The sequence below is a fragment of the Camelina sativa genome, chromosome 4 (assembly GCF_000633955.1).
Source record: "Camelina sativa cultivar DH55 chromosome 4, Cs, whole genome shotgun sequence".
Lineage (NCBI taxonomy): Eukaryota > Viridiplantae > Streptophyta > Magnoliopsida > Brassicales > Brassicaceae > Camelina > Camelina sativa.
This window is the reverse complement of record NC_025688.1, coordinates 17,455,549-17,473,293: the sequence shown is the minus strand read 5'-3', so window position 1 is coordinate 17,473,293 and position 17,745 is coordinate 17,455,549. Positions and strand designations below refer to the sequence as shown.

At 28.9% G+C, this 17,745-nt stretch overlaps 1 protein-coding gene across 1 annotated transcript; it reads left to right on the top strand.

Annotated features, from left to right (window-relative positions):
- Positions 1,435-3,153, top strand: LOC104783989 (UDP-glycosyltransferase 72E1-like). Its single transcript, XM_010509073.2, has one exon. It carries the CDS (start codon positions 1,496-1,498, stop codon positions 2,957-2,959), a length of 1,464 nt encoding a protein of 487 aa, XP_010507375.1. The 5' UTR covers positions 1,435-1,495; the 3' UTR covers positions 2,960-3,153.

Sequence of the window (17,745 nt, the reverse complement as noted above, 5' to 3'; positions counted from 1 at the left end):
ATTAATTATTTGAGCAAATTGCAACATGATTTTAGCCAAGTCCAAACGTTACAGTAGTGGCATGATCCAAATATCTATGTCTGTAACACATTCTCGTGACATGATTCAAGAACTTTACAAAAATTCCAACCGATTTTACTATCTATCATTTTTTTGTGTTATAAAATATATATACTCAATTATACATAACTATTTTATTGTATTTATCAGTATATGTTACTCATAATTGCGTATATATCTATAGCTATATAAATAGACATTTATTTGAGAAAACCCAAGTGTTACAATATATTGTGATCAAGCATATATTCACTTCTTAACAAGCACAACACTTCTAAACAAGTACAAGAGAAGCATAAGAAACTTTAAGAATCTAAATGCACTTTCTTTAGGGGTTTCTGAACGAGAGCTTTTGATGGACAGAGAATATAATTCGTTCTCAAATGAGAGATCCATGAGAATAGAATTGGTCTTTTTATTATTGGTTCACAGTTTTTATCGTAAACCATATTTTTCATAGTTTAAAATATTAATTAAATAGTTCATATGTTGTTATTTTATTTTCTTATAAATCATAAAATAAAATGTAGCTATATTGTGCATAAATTTATATTATATTCTAATATTATTTTTGTTGATATTATTATTACTTCAGGTTAATATAAGATATTCATTATTTTTATGTTAGTAAAATAATTTATAATTTAGACATTTTAAAATAAATTTTATTTTAAAAAGTTTATACTTAATTGTGTTTACTTAAGAGATAGAATTTTATGTTTAGTTGTGTTATGTAAGTTTATGATAATATTATTGCTATTAAAAATAAAATATAATTAGTTAATGCGATTAAATATATTGAAATGTAAGTTAATATTATTGCTATTAAAATTTATGATTTTATTATGTTACTTTAAAATAAATATATCTAATTAATTAAGTGCAGTTAAATATATTGAAATGTATCTTGATATATATTTAGCAATTGAATATATTTGAAATGTACTTTGATATGTATTTAAAGAATTATAGAAAATAAAATATAAAACTTTCAATTAAAATATGAATATTATATTGATGAAATACCAATGTAGATAGAACTTTAGGTTTAGTTTCCAAACAAATGTAAACCGAAAATATTAAAACACACATACATGGTATATAGGCAATGATATCGCCTATAGAATCTAGCTTGTGTAATGTATACAAATCTTACCTATTATATTGTGGTCGATGCATCAAACATTTTACTATTGACTGAGTCACTGAGATACAGTTACACCTACATTTGTATAAACAATTAAAGTTATAGATGATGTAAAAAGAAACAACAAAAAATAATAAGGGTTTGGTAAATAAGACCTTTAATATACAAACAAACATTTTATAGAGTTTTGGTTCTATATATTCAACTCACTTGCAACAATGCAACTATCAGAGAGCTACACACAAAATAAAAAAGAAGCTAACGTTCATCGATCGAGAGTTCGAGACTATGAAGACTACGAAGCCACATGCCGCCATGTTCGCTAGCCCAGGAATGGGCCATGTCATCCCGGTGATCGAGCTCGGAAAACGCTTAGCTGGATCTCACGGCTTCCACGTCACGATCTTTGTCCTTGAAGACGACGAAGCCTCCGTTCAATCTCAATTCCTAAACTCACCAGGCTGTGATGCGACGTCTGTTGATGTCATCAACCTCCCAACTCCGGATATCTCCGGTTTAGTCGACCCATCATCCTTTTTTGCGATCAAGCTCTTGGTCATGATGCGTGAGACCATTCCTACCCTTCGATCAAAGATCGCTGAGATGCAGTACAAACCAACGGCTCTGATCGTAGATATGTTTGGCCTGGACGCGTTACCGCTCGGTGGTGAGCTCAACATGTTGACTTATATCTTTGTCCCTTCAAACGCGCGTTTTCTTGCGGTGATTTTGTATTTCCCAACGTTGGACAAAGACATGGAAGAAGACCACATAATCAAGAAGCAACCTATGGTTATGCCTGGATGTGAACCAGTTCGGTTTGAGGATACACTTGAAACATTCCTTGACACGAGCGACCAGCTGTACCGGGAATTTGTTCCATTTGGTTTAGCTTTCTCAACGGCTGATGGTATTATTGTGAATACATGGGATGATATGGAGTCCAAAACTTTGAAATCTCTTCAAGATCCAAACCTCTTGGGTCGGATTGCTCGTGTACCGGTTTATCCAATTGGTCCTTTGTTCAGACCGGTTGATCAATCTAAAACTAACCATCCTGTTTTAGAATGGTTAAACAAACAACCAGATGAGACGGTACTTTACATCTCATTCGGAAGCGGCGGCTCTCTCTCGGCTAAACAGCTAACCGAATTGGCTTGGGGGCTTGAGATGAGTCAGCAACGGTTCGTTTGGGTGGTTCGACCGCCAGTGGACGGTTCAGCCTGTAGCGCATACTTCTCGGTTAATAGTACTGAAATACGAGATGATACCCCGGGTTATTTACCGGAAGGTTTCGTTAGCCGAACCCATGAGAGAGGCCTCGTGGTCTCTTCTTGGGTCCCGCAAGCCGAGATCCTAGCCCACCAAACAGTTGGTGGGTTTCTAACTCATTGCGGCTGGAATTCGATTCTTGAGAGCGTCGTTAGCGGCGTTCCAATGATAGCTTGGCCGCTTTTTGTGGACCAAAAAATGAACGCAACGTTGCTTAACGAGGAGCTTGGCATCGCCATCCGTTCTAAAATACTACCGTCGGAGGGAGTGATTACGAGGGAGGAAATCGAGGCGTTGGTGAGAAAGATCATGGTGGAGGAAGAAGGTTGCGTGATGAGAAAAAAGGTGAAGAAACTGAAAGACACAGCGGTGGAGTCGCTGAGTTGCGACGGTGGAGTGGCGCATGAATCGTTATCGAGAATCACCGAGGAGTGCAAGCATCGTTTGGAGCGTGTAAGCTGCATGGAACGTGCTGCCTAGCTAGGAGGCTAAGGAGCGTTTACCGTTAAAAAGTTTATTTTATATTTTAAGTGCTTGTCGTTTTTACTGTTTTTGGAATCTTGTATTCAGTTTCCGAGTCTTGCCACATGTTTTAACGTGTTCATTTTGTCAACGCCGTTTGCTATTACTAGTGTGACATTGTAAGATTAAATAATGGTATTTAAGTTGTCTTATTAGGCCTTTTTTTTATTAATCTCTAAGTCCTCGTTTATATAATAAATGGTTGTTTAATATGATTAATACTTGGCTGAAAACTTTGATTTTATTTTTTTGGATATGAATCTGATGATGTACAAAATCTTTAGTTCGTTACGATAATGGTAATTGCATTAGTTTATGGGGGTATTAAGATTTCTGAATCAGGTTATCATTACTAATCACCTTTAGGTAACTGTATTATAGTATTACGAAAGATATGATGATACTATATGTCACTGTCCCATGTAGTTGACGACGCATAATTGATCTAAAAGATAACAAAGCAAAAAAGGAGGAGCTCAATTTTGTTTAATACTTCTATTTTTTCATCCACATATAGTATATAACTTATGAATCTCACTATGTGTTGTTTATTAAGGAATCATTGATTTTGTAAGGAAGCTAATGTAATTGGAACTGAGTTAAAGAAAATACAAATATATTTAAAAAAAAAAATCCAAAAGCTATGGCCTAAGTCATACAGTTTTAAACACTAAAACAATACAGCCGTAAGACAATATTACAAGAAATATAAACTTGGTAACCGAATCTTCCGCTTGGTTGGCTTCTTTACTCATCATAGAGAGGACAGCTAGCCACGTCCACGGCGGCCAAGATTTCCGCGGCCACGGTTTCCGCGTCCACAATTACCTCTTCCTCGAGCATTAGAGAACTCTTGCACCTCCTTAGCTTTGACGGACGGTTGAACCGGTCTCTCTCGCAGTAGTCTTTGCCCGGAGGTCAAATGATCCATCATTCTGGACTCACTGTCGGACCCATCTGAAGCTTTGGAAGTGAATCCCCATCTGAAAAGGAGGAACCCAAACGGCTGAACCTGTTTTTAGCAAGCAAATTTCCTATCTCACAATCACTTAGAATCTCATTATTCTTTGTGCCTACACCTTCCAAAGCTTTTTCAACTGTGCATATCGCCTCAGTTACATCTTCAACTTCATCATTCTGGTGGCATTTTGCCTCCCTAGAGCTTTGACCTATGACTTGGATTGGGCTAGCCTTAATATCTAAGGCTGTACTTAGTTGGGTTACGGATTTTGCGGTAATAACAACAATTGGTAGCTCCTGTTTATTAGTGTTTGGTGAATCCAAAACTGTGGCAGCAGCTAAACTCTCAACTTGAGTGACGACCTCGTTGGATGCAAGTTTGGTGGGACTTGCATTTGGCAAATGTTGTTGCATACAGCGGGAAACCTTATGCCCTAACTGTCCACATAAATATCACATAATCAAGCTTTATTAATCTCTATATGTTCTTTATCAAGTAATATTTTTATATTTTTTTTATCGTTGGGTAATTAGGGAATCTTGAATCTAACTGGAACTGAAATTAACAAGAAGCGAATTACACATTAGCTCGGACGCGACAGTTCTCTACCTCCGTTATTTTCGAAATTATGGGACCGATTTTTTTTTTGTTTTTTTTAACACGAAGTGTGAGCATTTAAAAACGTCGATAGGTTTATGTAAACGTATGGGTATAAAATGTTTACGTGTGTGATGATGTATGTGTGTTACAAATATCTAACCCCGAAAATATCCTATAAATATAATTTAACTCTGCCAAATTACCCACATAATTTATAATGCATTGCCCACCCTAATACATACGTATAGACTGTATAGTATATGTGAATTATTTGAGTATAGATCGTAAATTTATATAATCTCGTCTTATACACCTATATGTGATTACTGTGTTGGTGTTTGAATATCGCAAACAAAGTCTGGTCCCCAATGAGAGTCAGCCTATACGTTCGAACTAGTTAATCCAGGTGACATGGTAGTGGTTGTAGATTTACTAGAAGTAGATGTGTCGACTCTGACTTGATTTGCGTAGACAAAAAAATAATAATGTAAAATTACAGTAGTTACAATCTCTTAATTCGTAAAGATGATAAGAAACTATACGCTAACAAACAAAATAAGAACTAGGACTAGCGTTAACTTGTAAACCATATTTCACAGCTTTTGTACACCACCGTCTCTTCTTTTTATTATTGAACCGGCACTTTAGCAAGTGCTCAAGCCCTCACGCTTAGGGAAACTTAAACGAGCTTACGAGGGTGAAAATAATACAATATTGATGGGCAAATCTCGACGTAATCTACCTAATTAGCCCATATTAAGTCTTGTTTCCATTAATTACAACGGTCGAAATTAAAGTGTTAAAATTAGGAGATGAGAAGCTTCCTCCCCAAGTGGTGAGTGTGTGTGACTGTGTTCTGTCTTATGGCCATGCCTAAACCTTAACATATATTGCTTGATTTCGATTTCAATTTTTGTTTTTTTTTTCAAATTCTACAAACGGGGACACTTATTTGCTCTTTTGAGATGGTGGATATTGTGACCTAATCATATAAGCTCGATCGGTAACAAAATCTCATTTGACGGAAACAATTATTTAATGTAGCTCTTTTGAGATGGTGGATGTTTGTACATTTGGCATGGCGTTGTCAACTTATGTGATCATACATATATAGTCACATAGACTGGAACAGAAATATCGTAGGATAGATGGACGGTAAGTTTGTAAATCTTTTCGTCATATGATAAAATGGATTGCTATAATATCGCAACCCCATATGTTTTACTTAGTCTGTTGCGAACGTCATTGGCTGTGAGTACATTTTGTATGTAAACTATAAACAAACCTAGGATACTATGGACCTTGGTTACCTGATTATTTTATCTAATCTCTAATAATAAAAATTGATAGAAGATTATTTTATCAGTCAGTCGCCTTTCTATTTCATCATGAAAATTATTGGCAATGAAAATAAGATTTATTTATAAAACAATATATAAAATTTTAAAGATAGAATATTAATAAAATATATAGTAAAACCAGCTTTGTTACCATCTTTCTCCTGCTATATACAATACATTGCTGTATACAGCTCATGCACAAAGTTTTTTCCAAAAGAGTTGCACATAGAGTCCACATATATTGTTAAACATATTAAGAAAAAAAGCTACCTAAAGATAAGATTATAAGAAAATCAAGAGATGTGGTGGTGAATGGATCAAAAATTAATTTAAAGATAAGCTTGGTAACGAGACCATTCATACTCATCCGTAAACAGTTACTGTAATAATTAGTATTGATTTTCTTGTTTTTATACTATTAATTGTCAATATACACTGAGACAAAATTTCATTTTTTCCTCTCCTGCATGACCATCCATTTTTAGCCAACATACACGTCGGATCACAACTCGTAAGATTACAGAATCACCCCCACATGTTGTAGTGCTATAAATAAGCCCAAGCATTTCCTCTATCACTCATCAATCATCATCAACACTTCATCTTTCACTAATCATCCTTAGTTCTCTCAATCACTTCCAGCCTTCAAAATGAGCGCTGGACTAATGGCTTTCTCAACCATATAGTAAATAACAAAAGATTGTTCAAGGTACTCAATTGTCAACAAAGGAAGAAGCACACAATCCTTTGTTATACAATGGAGTACCTTTTAACAATCCTTTGCTAAGATTTTATTTCAAAACATCTTTCCTCACTCACTCAAAGGAAGAAGTACCATTCAAAGCGCCTTGTTATGTATACTTTTTCTTGAAAGATAGCTAAAATTAGAACTCAACATTTATCACTGATGCAAATGATTTTTAGATGATGGTTTTTTTTTTTTTTTTTTTTTTTTTTTTTTTTTTTNTTTTTTTTACATAGGGTCAAAGACCGAGCTTTAGGAATATCGCGGAAATGTCTCTATCCTAAGTATATCACTCAAATGTGAGTTCTGACTTTAAGGGGATTACTATTATTTAAGAGTTTAATAGTAAACTAAATCATAAAATGTGAGGGTTAGATGAGTTTTTTTTTTTTTTTGCCTAAAATACATTTTTTTGCTTTATTCGGAAAAAAAATAAAATAAAATTTATCCTCCCCTTAAAAAAAATCTAAATATTTTCAAAAGTCTGTTGAATTAGTTGTGACAAACTTATTTGTGTACGACAAATTTGTTTAGGCACAACGGATTTATTTTTGTATGACAGATTTTTTATGATAGACTTATTTTGGATGACAGACTTTTTAGCTACACTTATGACAAATTTATAATTGATGACAGATTTATTTTTCATGACAGACTTATTTATAAAAGCATCACATATTTCATAATATATGACAGATTTGTAAAATGTCTGGCAGATTTATTTTTCACAGTTATTTCAGATTTATTTTCTTGATTAAAAGTCTATTGTAACATGACAAATTTTTCTACAGAAAAATAATTACTAGGTTGACCTCTAGTGATGACAAATTTGTTTTAAGTTACGATAGTTTTTTTTAATTTAACCAAAAATTTGTCGTTTGATAATATTTTTAAAAAATTGCTAAAATGACCTATGTGAATACCATATGTTATGGCAGTATTTTTTACTCTATGACAGTTTTTTTTTAATTGCTTCCAAAAATCTGGTGTTTGATAATAGATTTATTAGATGTAAAATGTAAATATAGTGACAACAGATTTGTTTTAAGTTATATTTTTTCAGTCATATTTTTATTAATTATATTTTTTATAAATCATACTATGAATCATATTTTTAAACTCATATATTTAAAGCAAATTTTATACATTTTAATTTTCCTAAATCATATTTAAAAAATTAACATCATATTTTTATATATTATATGATATTTTCATAAATCTTATTTTAATACTTCTTATATACATTATTTTTTAGTTATAATTTCATACATTATATTTTAAATAAAACTTATTTAAACTATATATCTTAAACTTCATATTTTGTAATTTTTTTGAATATTATTTTTATACATTATATTTTAAATCAAAATACTAAATGCTTTATTGTATTTTCGTTTTTGAATAATATATTTATAAACAATTTTTTGAATATTACTTTTATACATTATATTTTAAATCATACTTTATTTTTAAAAATTATATTAAAAAAATAAACATCATATTTTTTAATCATTTTATATTTTTCATTAATCTTATTTTTAAATCAAAATATTTAATGTTATATTTTATTTTCGTTCTTTTTAAAAAAGTACAAATTTTTTGGTGTTTTTAGTCTATTTTTTAATCATTTTATATTTTTTATTAATCATATTTTTAAATCAAAATATTAAATGCTATATTGTATTTTCGTTTTTAAAAAAAAAATCTGGATTTTTAGTCTTTTTATCTAAAAATTGTGTCATTCTAGTTATTGGATAGGATAGAGTGTTAATCTAGCAATTAATTGTCAAATTTGTGTTAAACTAGTATATTTTCACTTATCTTAAACTTGAAACCAATATTAAGTAGTAGATCGTTTGATGGTGTGATTGGATGGTGTTTTAGTGTCGGTGGAAAGTAAAAAAAAAAAAAAAGCCTAATTGTGAGACAATCATTATGTAGTTTTAGAAAATGAAGTCACAACCCGAAAAGTTTAAAAGAAATTATACCCATTTTGTCCCAAAACAAGTTTAAAACGAGAAAACAGGCTAAAACCGAGAAAACATTAATTTGAAGCAGTAAACAGCTTTGTTTGTGTTTATTGGGTCAAAATGTGTGACAATCCAATGTATTTGACTTATTGTAAGAGTTCAGAATGAATTTAGAGTGTTTAGACACCACTTATACCCATTTTGTCCCGAAACAGGCTAAAACCGAGAAAACATTGATTCGAAGCAGTAAATAGCTTTGTTACTGTATCTAGGGTCAGAATATGTGACAATCCAATGTATTTGACTAATTGTAAGAGTTCAGGATGAATTTGGAGTGTTTAGACAACACTTAAACCCGTTTTATCCCAAAACAAGCTTAAACCGAGAAAACAGGCTAAAACCAAGAGAAAACATTTATTCGAAGCAGTAAAAAGCTTTGTTACTCTTTCTAGGGTCAAAATATGTAACAATCTAATGCATTTGACTAATTATAAGAGTTCGGATTGAATTTGGAGTGGTTAGACAATACTTATACCCATTTTGTCCCAAAACAGGCTTAAAATGAGAAAACAGGCTAAAACCGAGAAAAAAATAATTTGAAGCAGTAAACAACTTTGTTTGTGTTTCTTGGGTCAAAATGTGTGACAATCCAATGTATTTGACTTATTGTAAGAGTTCAGAATGAATTTGGAGTGTTTAGACACCACTTATACTTATTTTGTCCCAATGGGTCAAAATGTGTGACAATCCAGCTTTATTTGTGTTTCTTGGGCTGTGAAAATTAAGTTTTTTTCTTACCATATTTCCTTGAACTCCAAATCCTTTTTTTTTTCCATGAACTCGTAACTCTTAAGTATTATCTATTGGAACAAAAAAACACTTCCGCTTTATAATCTACAGAAATTTAGTAAAATATATTTTTTTTCAATTTTAAATAAGTTTAGTTTGCGTATAGGGTCAACATATATATAGTAACACAGCTAAATAAAAAGGGAAGAAATATGGACATATATATGCAAAAAAAATACTTAAAAGATAAGAATTATATGAAAATCATGACATTTGGTGATAAACAAATGGAGAAATTTAAATTACAAAAAGAGAAGAGAAAAGAATCTTTTAAGTTATAGGTTTCATTTTTCCTTCTTTCCCCTTCCAAGTTTGAATTATCAATTATGACATCACATATAAATATTCCATTTTTGGTGTAGTAAAGACTAATACAAATTACATGAGTATCCATCCCCTGAACTCTACTCTATGTAACTCAAGCACTTCTCTTTCACTCTCACCTTCCTCAATCTCTCTCTAGTCTTGATAAGATTTTATTTTATTTTGTTATAAAATTATGGGAAACAATAAGAAATTTGGTGAATTTTCCGTTTTTTCTAGTTTTATAATATTGATTTCAGAGTTTATTTTTTTAATTCTTTAATAATTGAAACAACTGTTTTTCTCAGACAGTAACTATAAATGAATTTTTAGTCAAAATGACATGAGGCAACCTAAGGACCAATTATATACATGTTGCACAATTTTGAGTGAATTAATTAATGTGATGTTGCATAAAAATCATTAGTGGAATCATCTTAATTAACAAAGCCCGAAGAATGGATTTTTTCTTTCTTTCTAATCACTACTTATAGTAATGAGGAATCAGTCATGGCTTTTAATAAATGTATAGTTTGTTGGAGCTTGCATAGAGCTACAATTGATAATAGTTACCGAACTCATTGAAGGCGGCAGTCTTCATAAGTTCATATTGAACTCTCGTTCGAATAATCCTCATATTCTAAAGAAGGCACTAAGCTTTGCTTTGGATATTTCTCGAGCCATGGAGTTTTTGCACTCAAATGGCATCATTCACCATGATCTAAATCCAAGTAAATATGTTCCATTTTACACATGATCATGTATTGTAGAATAACGAAACGAATTTAACCAATTGGTCTCTATGTTTGTATAGGGAATGTGTTGGTAACAAGTGATATGGTAAAGTTGGCTGATTTTGGACTTGCAAGAGAATATACTATAGGTGGCATGACTTGTGAGGCTGGCACTTACAGATGGATGGCTCCTGCGGTAATGAACTGATTCTTTCGAGACCTAAATCTTCTTTCTGAAACATATCAATTCATAATTTTATGTTTCATATCCACAGGTATGTAGCCGCGAGCCACTCAAAATTTGAGAGAAGAAGCATTATGACCACAAAGTCGATGTCTACAGCTTTGCACTAATTTTTTGGGCGTTGCTCACTAATCAAACACCATTCAATGAGATGAATAGGACTTCGTCTATTCTCTATTTTGTGAAACATGTAATTTATTAAATGATACAAATTAATACTTTTAACTTATAATTGGAAAGGAGTTAAAAATGATGGATCTTCTTAATTTTCTTCTAGGGCAAGAGACCAAGCCTCAAGAATATTACAGATTAAAGTGATGAGTAGGATACTTTCTTTCTCCAAGACGTTCTTTTCATCGAAGGGGTGAATTGCACTTTTTTTATGTATTTCCTATAAAGATGAAGAGAATTTTTAACCTCTTTCGTTTGCAAAACCCAGAGAAAGTTGGTACACTAATTAAGAAAATTACAAAAACTGAATATTTTATCATTTTCCTGTTTTGTCTTCTTCTTTGGAGTTTTCGTTATTTTGTTATTGTTGCTGTTCTTCTTGTAACCAAAAAAAAAGTAATGCATTCCCATTCTTGTTTTTCATGGAAAATTCAACTATTTATTTTACAACAAAAAAATATATGTTGTGGTTTTAGTAAAAGTTAACATTTCAAATTTGAATAATAGTTATAGTAATTTTTTAATAAGTGAACCATTAGTGAAATGAAAACTATCAATTTATATTGAGAATTGTCTCTTCATGGAGTATAATCTCTCTTTTTCTCTCCAATTTTTTCTTTCTAATTATTATTTTAACTAGGTACTGAGCCCCCGCGATATCGCAGGGAACTTAGTTTAAATTTTAATAAAACATTTATAACAAAATTTCTTTAATATATATATTTATTAAGTTATTTAATAATAAATTCAAAAATACAATTTTAAAATATATTTCTTAGATATTAATTGAGAAATTTTTTTAAAAAATAACTTTATTTTTTACATGTGATTAACAGAAATTTCATGTTGACGTATCGTAAATTTTTAAGTCCATTTAATTAGTGGGTTACACTAGAAAATTTACAAATTTTGCCATTAGTAATTTACACATATTTCACTCAATTATTTTAAGAAACATTACAATTAAAATATGCAAATAAGGATACAAATCTTTACAATTAAATAAATAATGATTAATGCTATAAACATATGATAGATGGTTGCATTTTTTAAATAATATTTAATATAATTAAATCCAAATATTTTATTTTGTTCTATTTTTTATTTCAATATTATATATACAATTATTAGTTGCCTTCAATTATACATTTGAACATATTTATATCCTTATGTTTATTCTCACATAATTATATAGTTAAATATGTTTATATCTGTAAATGTTAATATGCTGGTATATGATATCTCCATATAAAGTGTTAATTTAAAAGAAATGTAAAATTATTTATTTTCTAAATTTCATATGAAAGACCCGTGATTCAACATCAGGTCTAGCATTTCGTGACGAATCACTAGTCTAAATTTTTTCTGCATCTATCTAATACACACGAACGTGAATGTATAAGGTACATGTAATATTCTCTCATTTATATAAATTATCTTTATCCTTTTTCAATTAAAGTACTTTTATATCGTATGTCTCCAAAAAATCCAATTTCACCGTATGAAAATAATAATGAATATTGAAAACTCAAATAAAGTTGATGTCTACTCCAAATTCGTTGTAAACTTCCAACTAAACAGTATCCACATTGCATTACAGTATCCACATTGCATTAAAACATTTTCTGGATTTTTTTAGATGATCGACCTTTTTTTTTCCTAATTAAAAAAAATATAAACTAATTATGTATTATATCGTGGGACTCAATAGTATAGCGATGAATTATATTTATATTCTTACATCCGTTTTTTACTTGTTGGAATGTTTACATTTGATATTGTATGAACTTGACAATCTGAAAATTGTTAAAAGTAATTAATTTTGTTACAGATTTTTTTAACTTTTTAAAAATAGTATATGAAAAACAATAACTACTAACCAGTAATGATTGCTGATTATTTAGAACTACTTCCCACTTCCATTTTATAATCCAATATATAACATTTATTTTATTTATTTTGTATATTTAAAGTGTTATGTATATGATTGTTTTATTTGTTTAAATTTTTTTCTTTTTGCTCAAACACTATGCCATGAAATCATATGTTGAATATAACTTTTGAAAATAACATCTATTTTGTAAGATCTATTATAGTAGATCTAGATTTTGACCTGCGGTACAATGCAGTTTAGGTTATTTGATAAAAATATTAATTTCTGTTTGTTAATTTTATTTAATTTGTTTAATTTTTCAAATTATATATTATATTTTAATTGTTAATTATATGACTTAACCTACAGTATACCACATATTAATTATTTTTTTACAGTATTAATTAATCGATTTAATTAGATACGACTATTAATCTAATATTCATATTGTTAACAAAATAATGAGATGATATTTTATACATGTAGCACAAAATTAATGAAAATTTAAGTTTCTGTTAATATCTACTCAAACATGTCTAGCCATATAACCCGTCATGTGATATTTTAATTCATTGTACACCGCAGAAAAAACTTCATGAAAATCTAAATAAATTTTTAAAATTTAAAATATTTTAATAAAGTTTCTTTTTTTAGAAATTGAACTACTTATAATATTTGAACTTCTTATAAAGTTTAAATATTATTAATATCTTAAACAGTTATAAAAAATAAATGTTTTAATAATTGAAATATTAATAATCTTTAAAGTTTTTAAAAATTTTACAAAATAATGAGATGATATTTTACCCGTGTGGCACCGAATTAATGACATTTTAATTTTCTATTAATACCAACTCAAACATGTCATGCCATGTAACCCTCCATGTGATATTTTTATTCGTATATATTATTAAAATTTAAAATGTTTGAATAAATTTTTTTATTTTAGAAATTGAAATACTTATATTATTTGAACTTCTTATAAAGTTTAAATATTATTCATATCTTAAACATTTTATAAAAAGATAAATGTTTTAATAATTAAAATATTTTTTATATCTTTAATTTTTTTTAAAGTTATACATTTGAATTTTTAAAGTTATTAAAAGTTGAAATTCTTTAAAATAAAGAACCATAATAAAATGCATAAATTTTTTAATTTCAATGCCTGTTAAATCAAGGTTTCTACTTATTTGTATTCAGAATCATTTTGGTCTTTTTTTATTAATATGACGTTGAATCTTTGCCTAGTTTTCTTAGGTGATGTTGGGCATTTTGTATTCATCAGTTGAGCAATATATGTCTGTTTAAAAAAATTTTAATTACATCATATGCAGAAAAAAAATCATAAATTTTATTAACTATAAAAATTAAAATAACTAAAATATAAGATAAAATAAATATGAAAGAAGAATAACATATTTTTGGTTTAATTAGGTTTAGAGATTTCCTTATCTTTTAAATGTTACCTATAATTGATTTATATATTAAATTTATATATTACTATAATTAACTAAATCCATATTATCCTTACTTACCAAAAATCAGACTAACCCGTATATTATGATACAACTATTTCACAAGTTTATAACCAAATAATCATAAATATATATATTATATAGTCTACAAAAAAATGTCATGTACTTTCGTTTTATTATATAGAGGATTAATTATTTTTTTTTATCTGTTACAAACAATAATTTATCATGTTGTCAGTCGAAAGCTTATCAAAGAAAATAACATAACACATTGTAAAAAAAAAAATTCTTGCTAACGTAATGACTGAAATATAAGTATATAACAAGTTTCCATCGACCCGCTAAATATGTAAATGTTAATGGTTACAAATTTAAATATACACAGGATAATTAATTGTTAATCAATTCCCTTGAATTACTTAAAAATTACTTAAAAGTAATTTAAATTCTATTAGTAATGCAATAAAAATAGCATTCTATTAATAATGCAAAAGTAATTTTAGTTAAATTATGTTTACCTTTTTGATTACAAACTATTGATTCCAAAGGTTCGATACTATTAACAGCTAATGTTAAATCATTTGAAATTATGTTGGAAGATTCCTCTCTAATACATTTATCAGGAAAATTGTATGCTTCAGTAATAGAACGTTTAGTCATTTTAATTTTTTTTAAATAAATTGACAGTTTTAAATCGCTAATCTATTTATAGTTAATAAAAAAAAACTAATAATGAACAGTCATCAATATGAACAGTTGTATTTAACCAACGTGACTATTGAATGTCAGTTAAATTAATGCAGTGACCGAAATCGAACATTTATCATAAACCATATAGTTTTAATAAAAACATGCACGCTATGATTATAAACTATTTAACATTATGATAGTATATGTTATGATCTAGTATACTAAACGGTGTAACTATTCGTAACACCTGTTCACACTTCACAGTTACCATGAAGAGTCAGTGTTATATATGTTTAATAGTTTAAACTCAAATTTTATTTGTTCAAACAAAAAAATGATTACTTCGTTTTTTAAGATTAATCGTCATATATTAATAGCTGTAACTCTACCTCTTCTCATTTTAAAATTCTTCTGCAAACAAACAAAAACACTAAATTCTTTAAAAACAAATTTCTCTGATGGTAGAAGTAATTATTATATTATTTTTTTATATTTATACTTTTAACAGACTCTATATAACAATATCGATCTAGATAATATAAAGCAAACACCACATAACATATGTTTCAAATGCGATTTACAAAGACAACTCAAAACGACAACACGGACAATTGTTACTTGTTTATAACCACCTAACAATACATTCAGAATGAAATACATGACCACAAGGCAGTTCTAAAAGATTTTGTTAGTAAACTAATGGCGCACATCATACGGTCTTTTTCCATATTGGTTTGTTCTGCTATGTTTACTCTCCCTAAAGAATCAACTGATTCTTGAGTAGCAGGCTTAGGCATAACATTCCATTTATCAATAGAACTCAGACTCGCTTGTTGCTCCCAAATGTTATCATAGATAGATAAATCTCGACAAAAGTTCACTGTTAACGATATCGTGATGATGCTTGACTGTGAGTGATCAATAGGCCATGTTACTCCATTAACAATTTCTGTAAGAGTTGAGAAAACTTTATTTGTTGTTCCAACTCCTTCCTCTACCAACATGTGAAACAAAGCTTTGTTTATCTTCTGTTAAATAATCTGAGATGAATTCAGATGTTTTAAAATAAAATGACTTCAATGTTTCCATCGATTCCATGATGTCAGTAAACTTGGCATGTATGATAAGTGAACCGCCGATCAAATCATTGACTGGCTGGTCAACGCTGGCACTTAACAAAATAAAGTCTATAAACATAAAAAACAATATCAAAACAAACCCGTGATAATACAGAAAAAATCCTTCCTTGAGAAGTTTAAGAAAAGATGGTCGAAATAGTGGTTCCATCAACCATATCAGCCTTCTCTATAAACATACAAATCAATATCAAAACGTACCCCTGATAATATAGTAAAAACCTTCTTTGAAAATTTTAAGAAAACATGGTCGAAAAAACGATGCAAACATCATAAAATCCCTTTTAAAAATGGGTATTAGAAAATAGATAAATAAATAAACGAATACAAAAAATTAGAGTAATTAGACAATTAAACTAAATACAATCTTATATAGTATTAAATTTTTATGAAATAAGAGTATGCAAAAATCTCAAAAATAGTTTTCTTTAAAAAGACTATTTGCTATCACCAATATTTGAATAAAAGTCCATCAATGAATCTAATTTATTAAGTTTTCAAATAATAAATGCTAGATAATATTTTAGAAAGCTGTAAAAAAAATAAAATTTTATATTATTTTGTGTCATGACAAAAAAAAAATCAGTTCAAATAGACAAATATATATAGATTTCAAAAGATACAAATATTCGAATAAACACAACTCTACAATGAATAATTACAACTTAAAAAAACAACTGTTACAGTGAACAATCACAAGTTTTCGTAAAACACACAATTTAATTTTTCTACATATTATTTTTGAAAAATTATCCAAAAGATACGATTGAAAAAACACAATTGTTGGTCGCATTTATTCGATTTGTTATTATTATATAGATTAGACATCTCTAGGTGATATGGGAAACAAATAAATGTATATATTTGAACGAGTACCTCAAACGACCTGTCTAATCTTCTTTTAGATAATTTTTTTTGTCCTATTTTTTTTGTTTTTGGTCAACCTTGCTCTAAGTTTGAATCACTTTATTTAACTTTGAAAATAAATTTCAAATTATTTTGGTGGAACCAATGGAAAAATAAAAGCGCCTTTTATACATTTATTCTTAATCTTGCTATCTATTTAATTTTGATAGAATAACTATATTCGCTTTCTAGGTAAGATCTAATCTATATATACCAGATTATCTCAACTCTAATAATTTTTACTGATTCTTCTCATGGTAAACCTTCTATTGATAACAAAAATTTGCAGGATAAAGGATAGTTGCATCTTCCTATTGATAACGAAAATTTGTCGTCTCACTATTACGTATTTACGATTTGGGTTAGCGGCTTTCAGTTTTGTATTTAGGGTTTAAATTTAATAGATTTAAATTTACATGTTTTTGTATAGATGTCAACTTTGAAAATTACGGTGTATTTATTTTGGTTAAACCATCATGAAATTTTAAAAAAAAACTCTAACCATTATATATATCCATTTCTAAAATAACAATCTATTTAATTTTGGTAGATAAAACATGTTCATTGCCTATCCAAATATTTGGATATGTATAAGATATACTAATTGTGCAGGTAAGTTATAATCTATTCGAAAAGGCTGTAGCATTTTTAGCAAAGATTTAATGTTTTCTTGTATATATAACCTTGATGACCAAATTCTGCATGATAATGGATATTTGCGATTCCTAATTGCATTTTCGATGT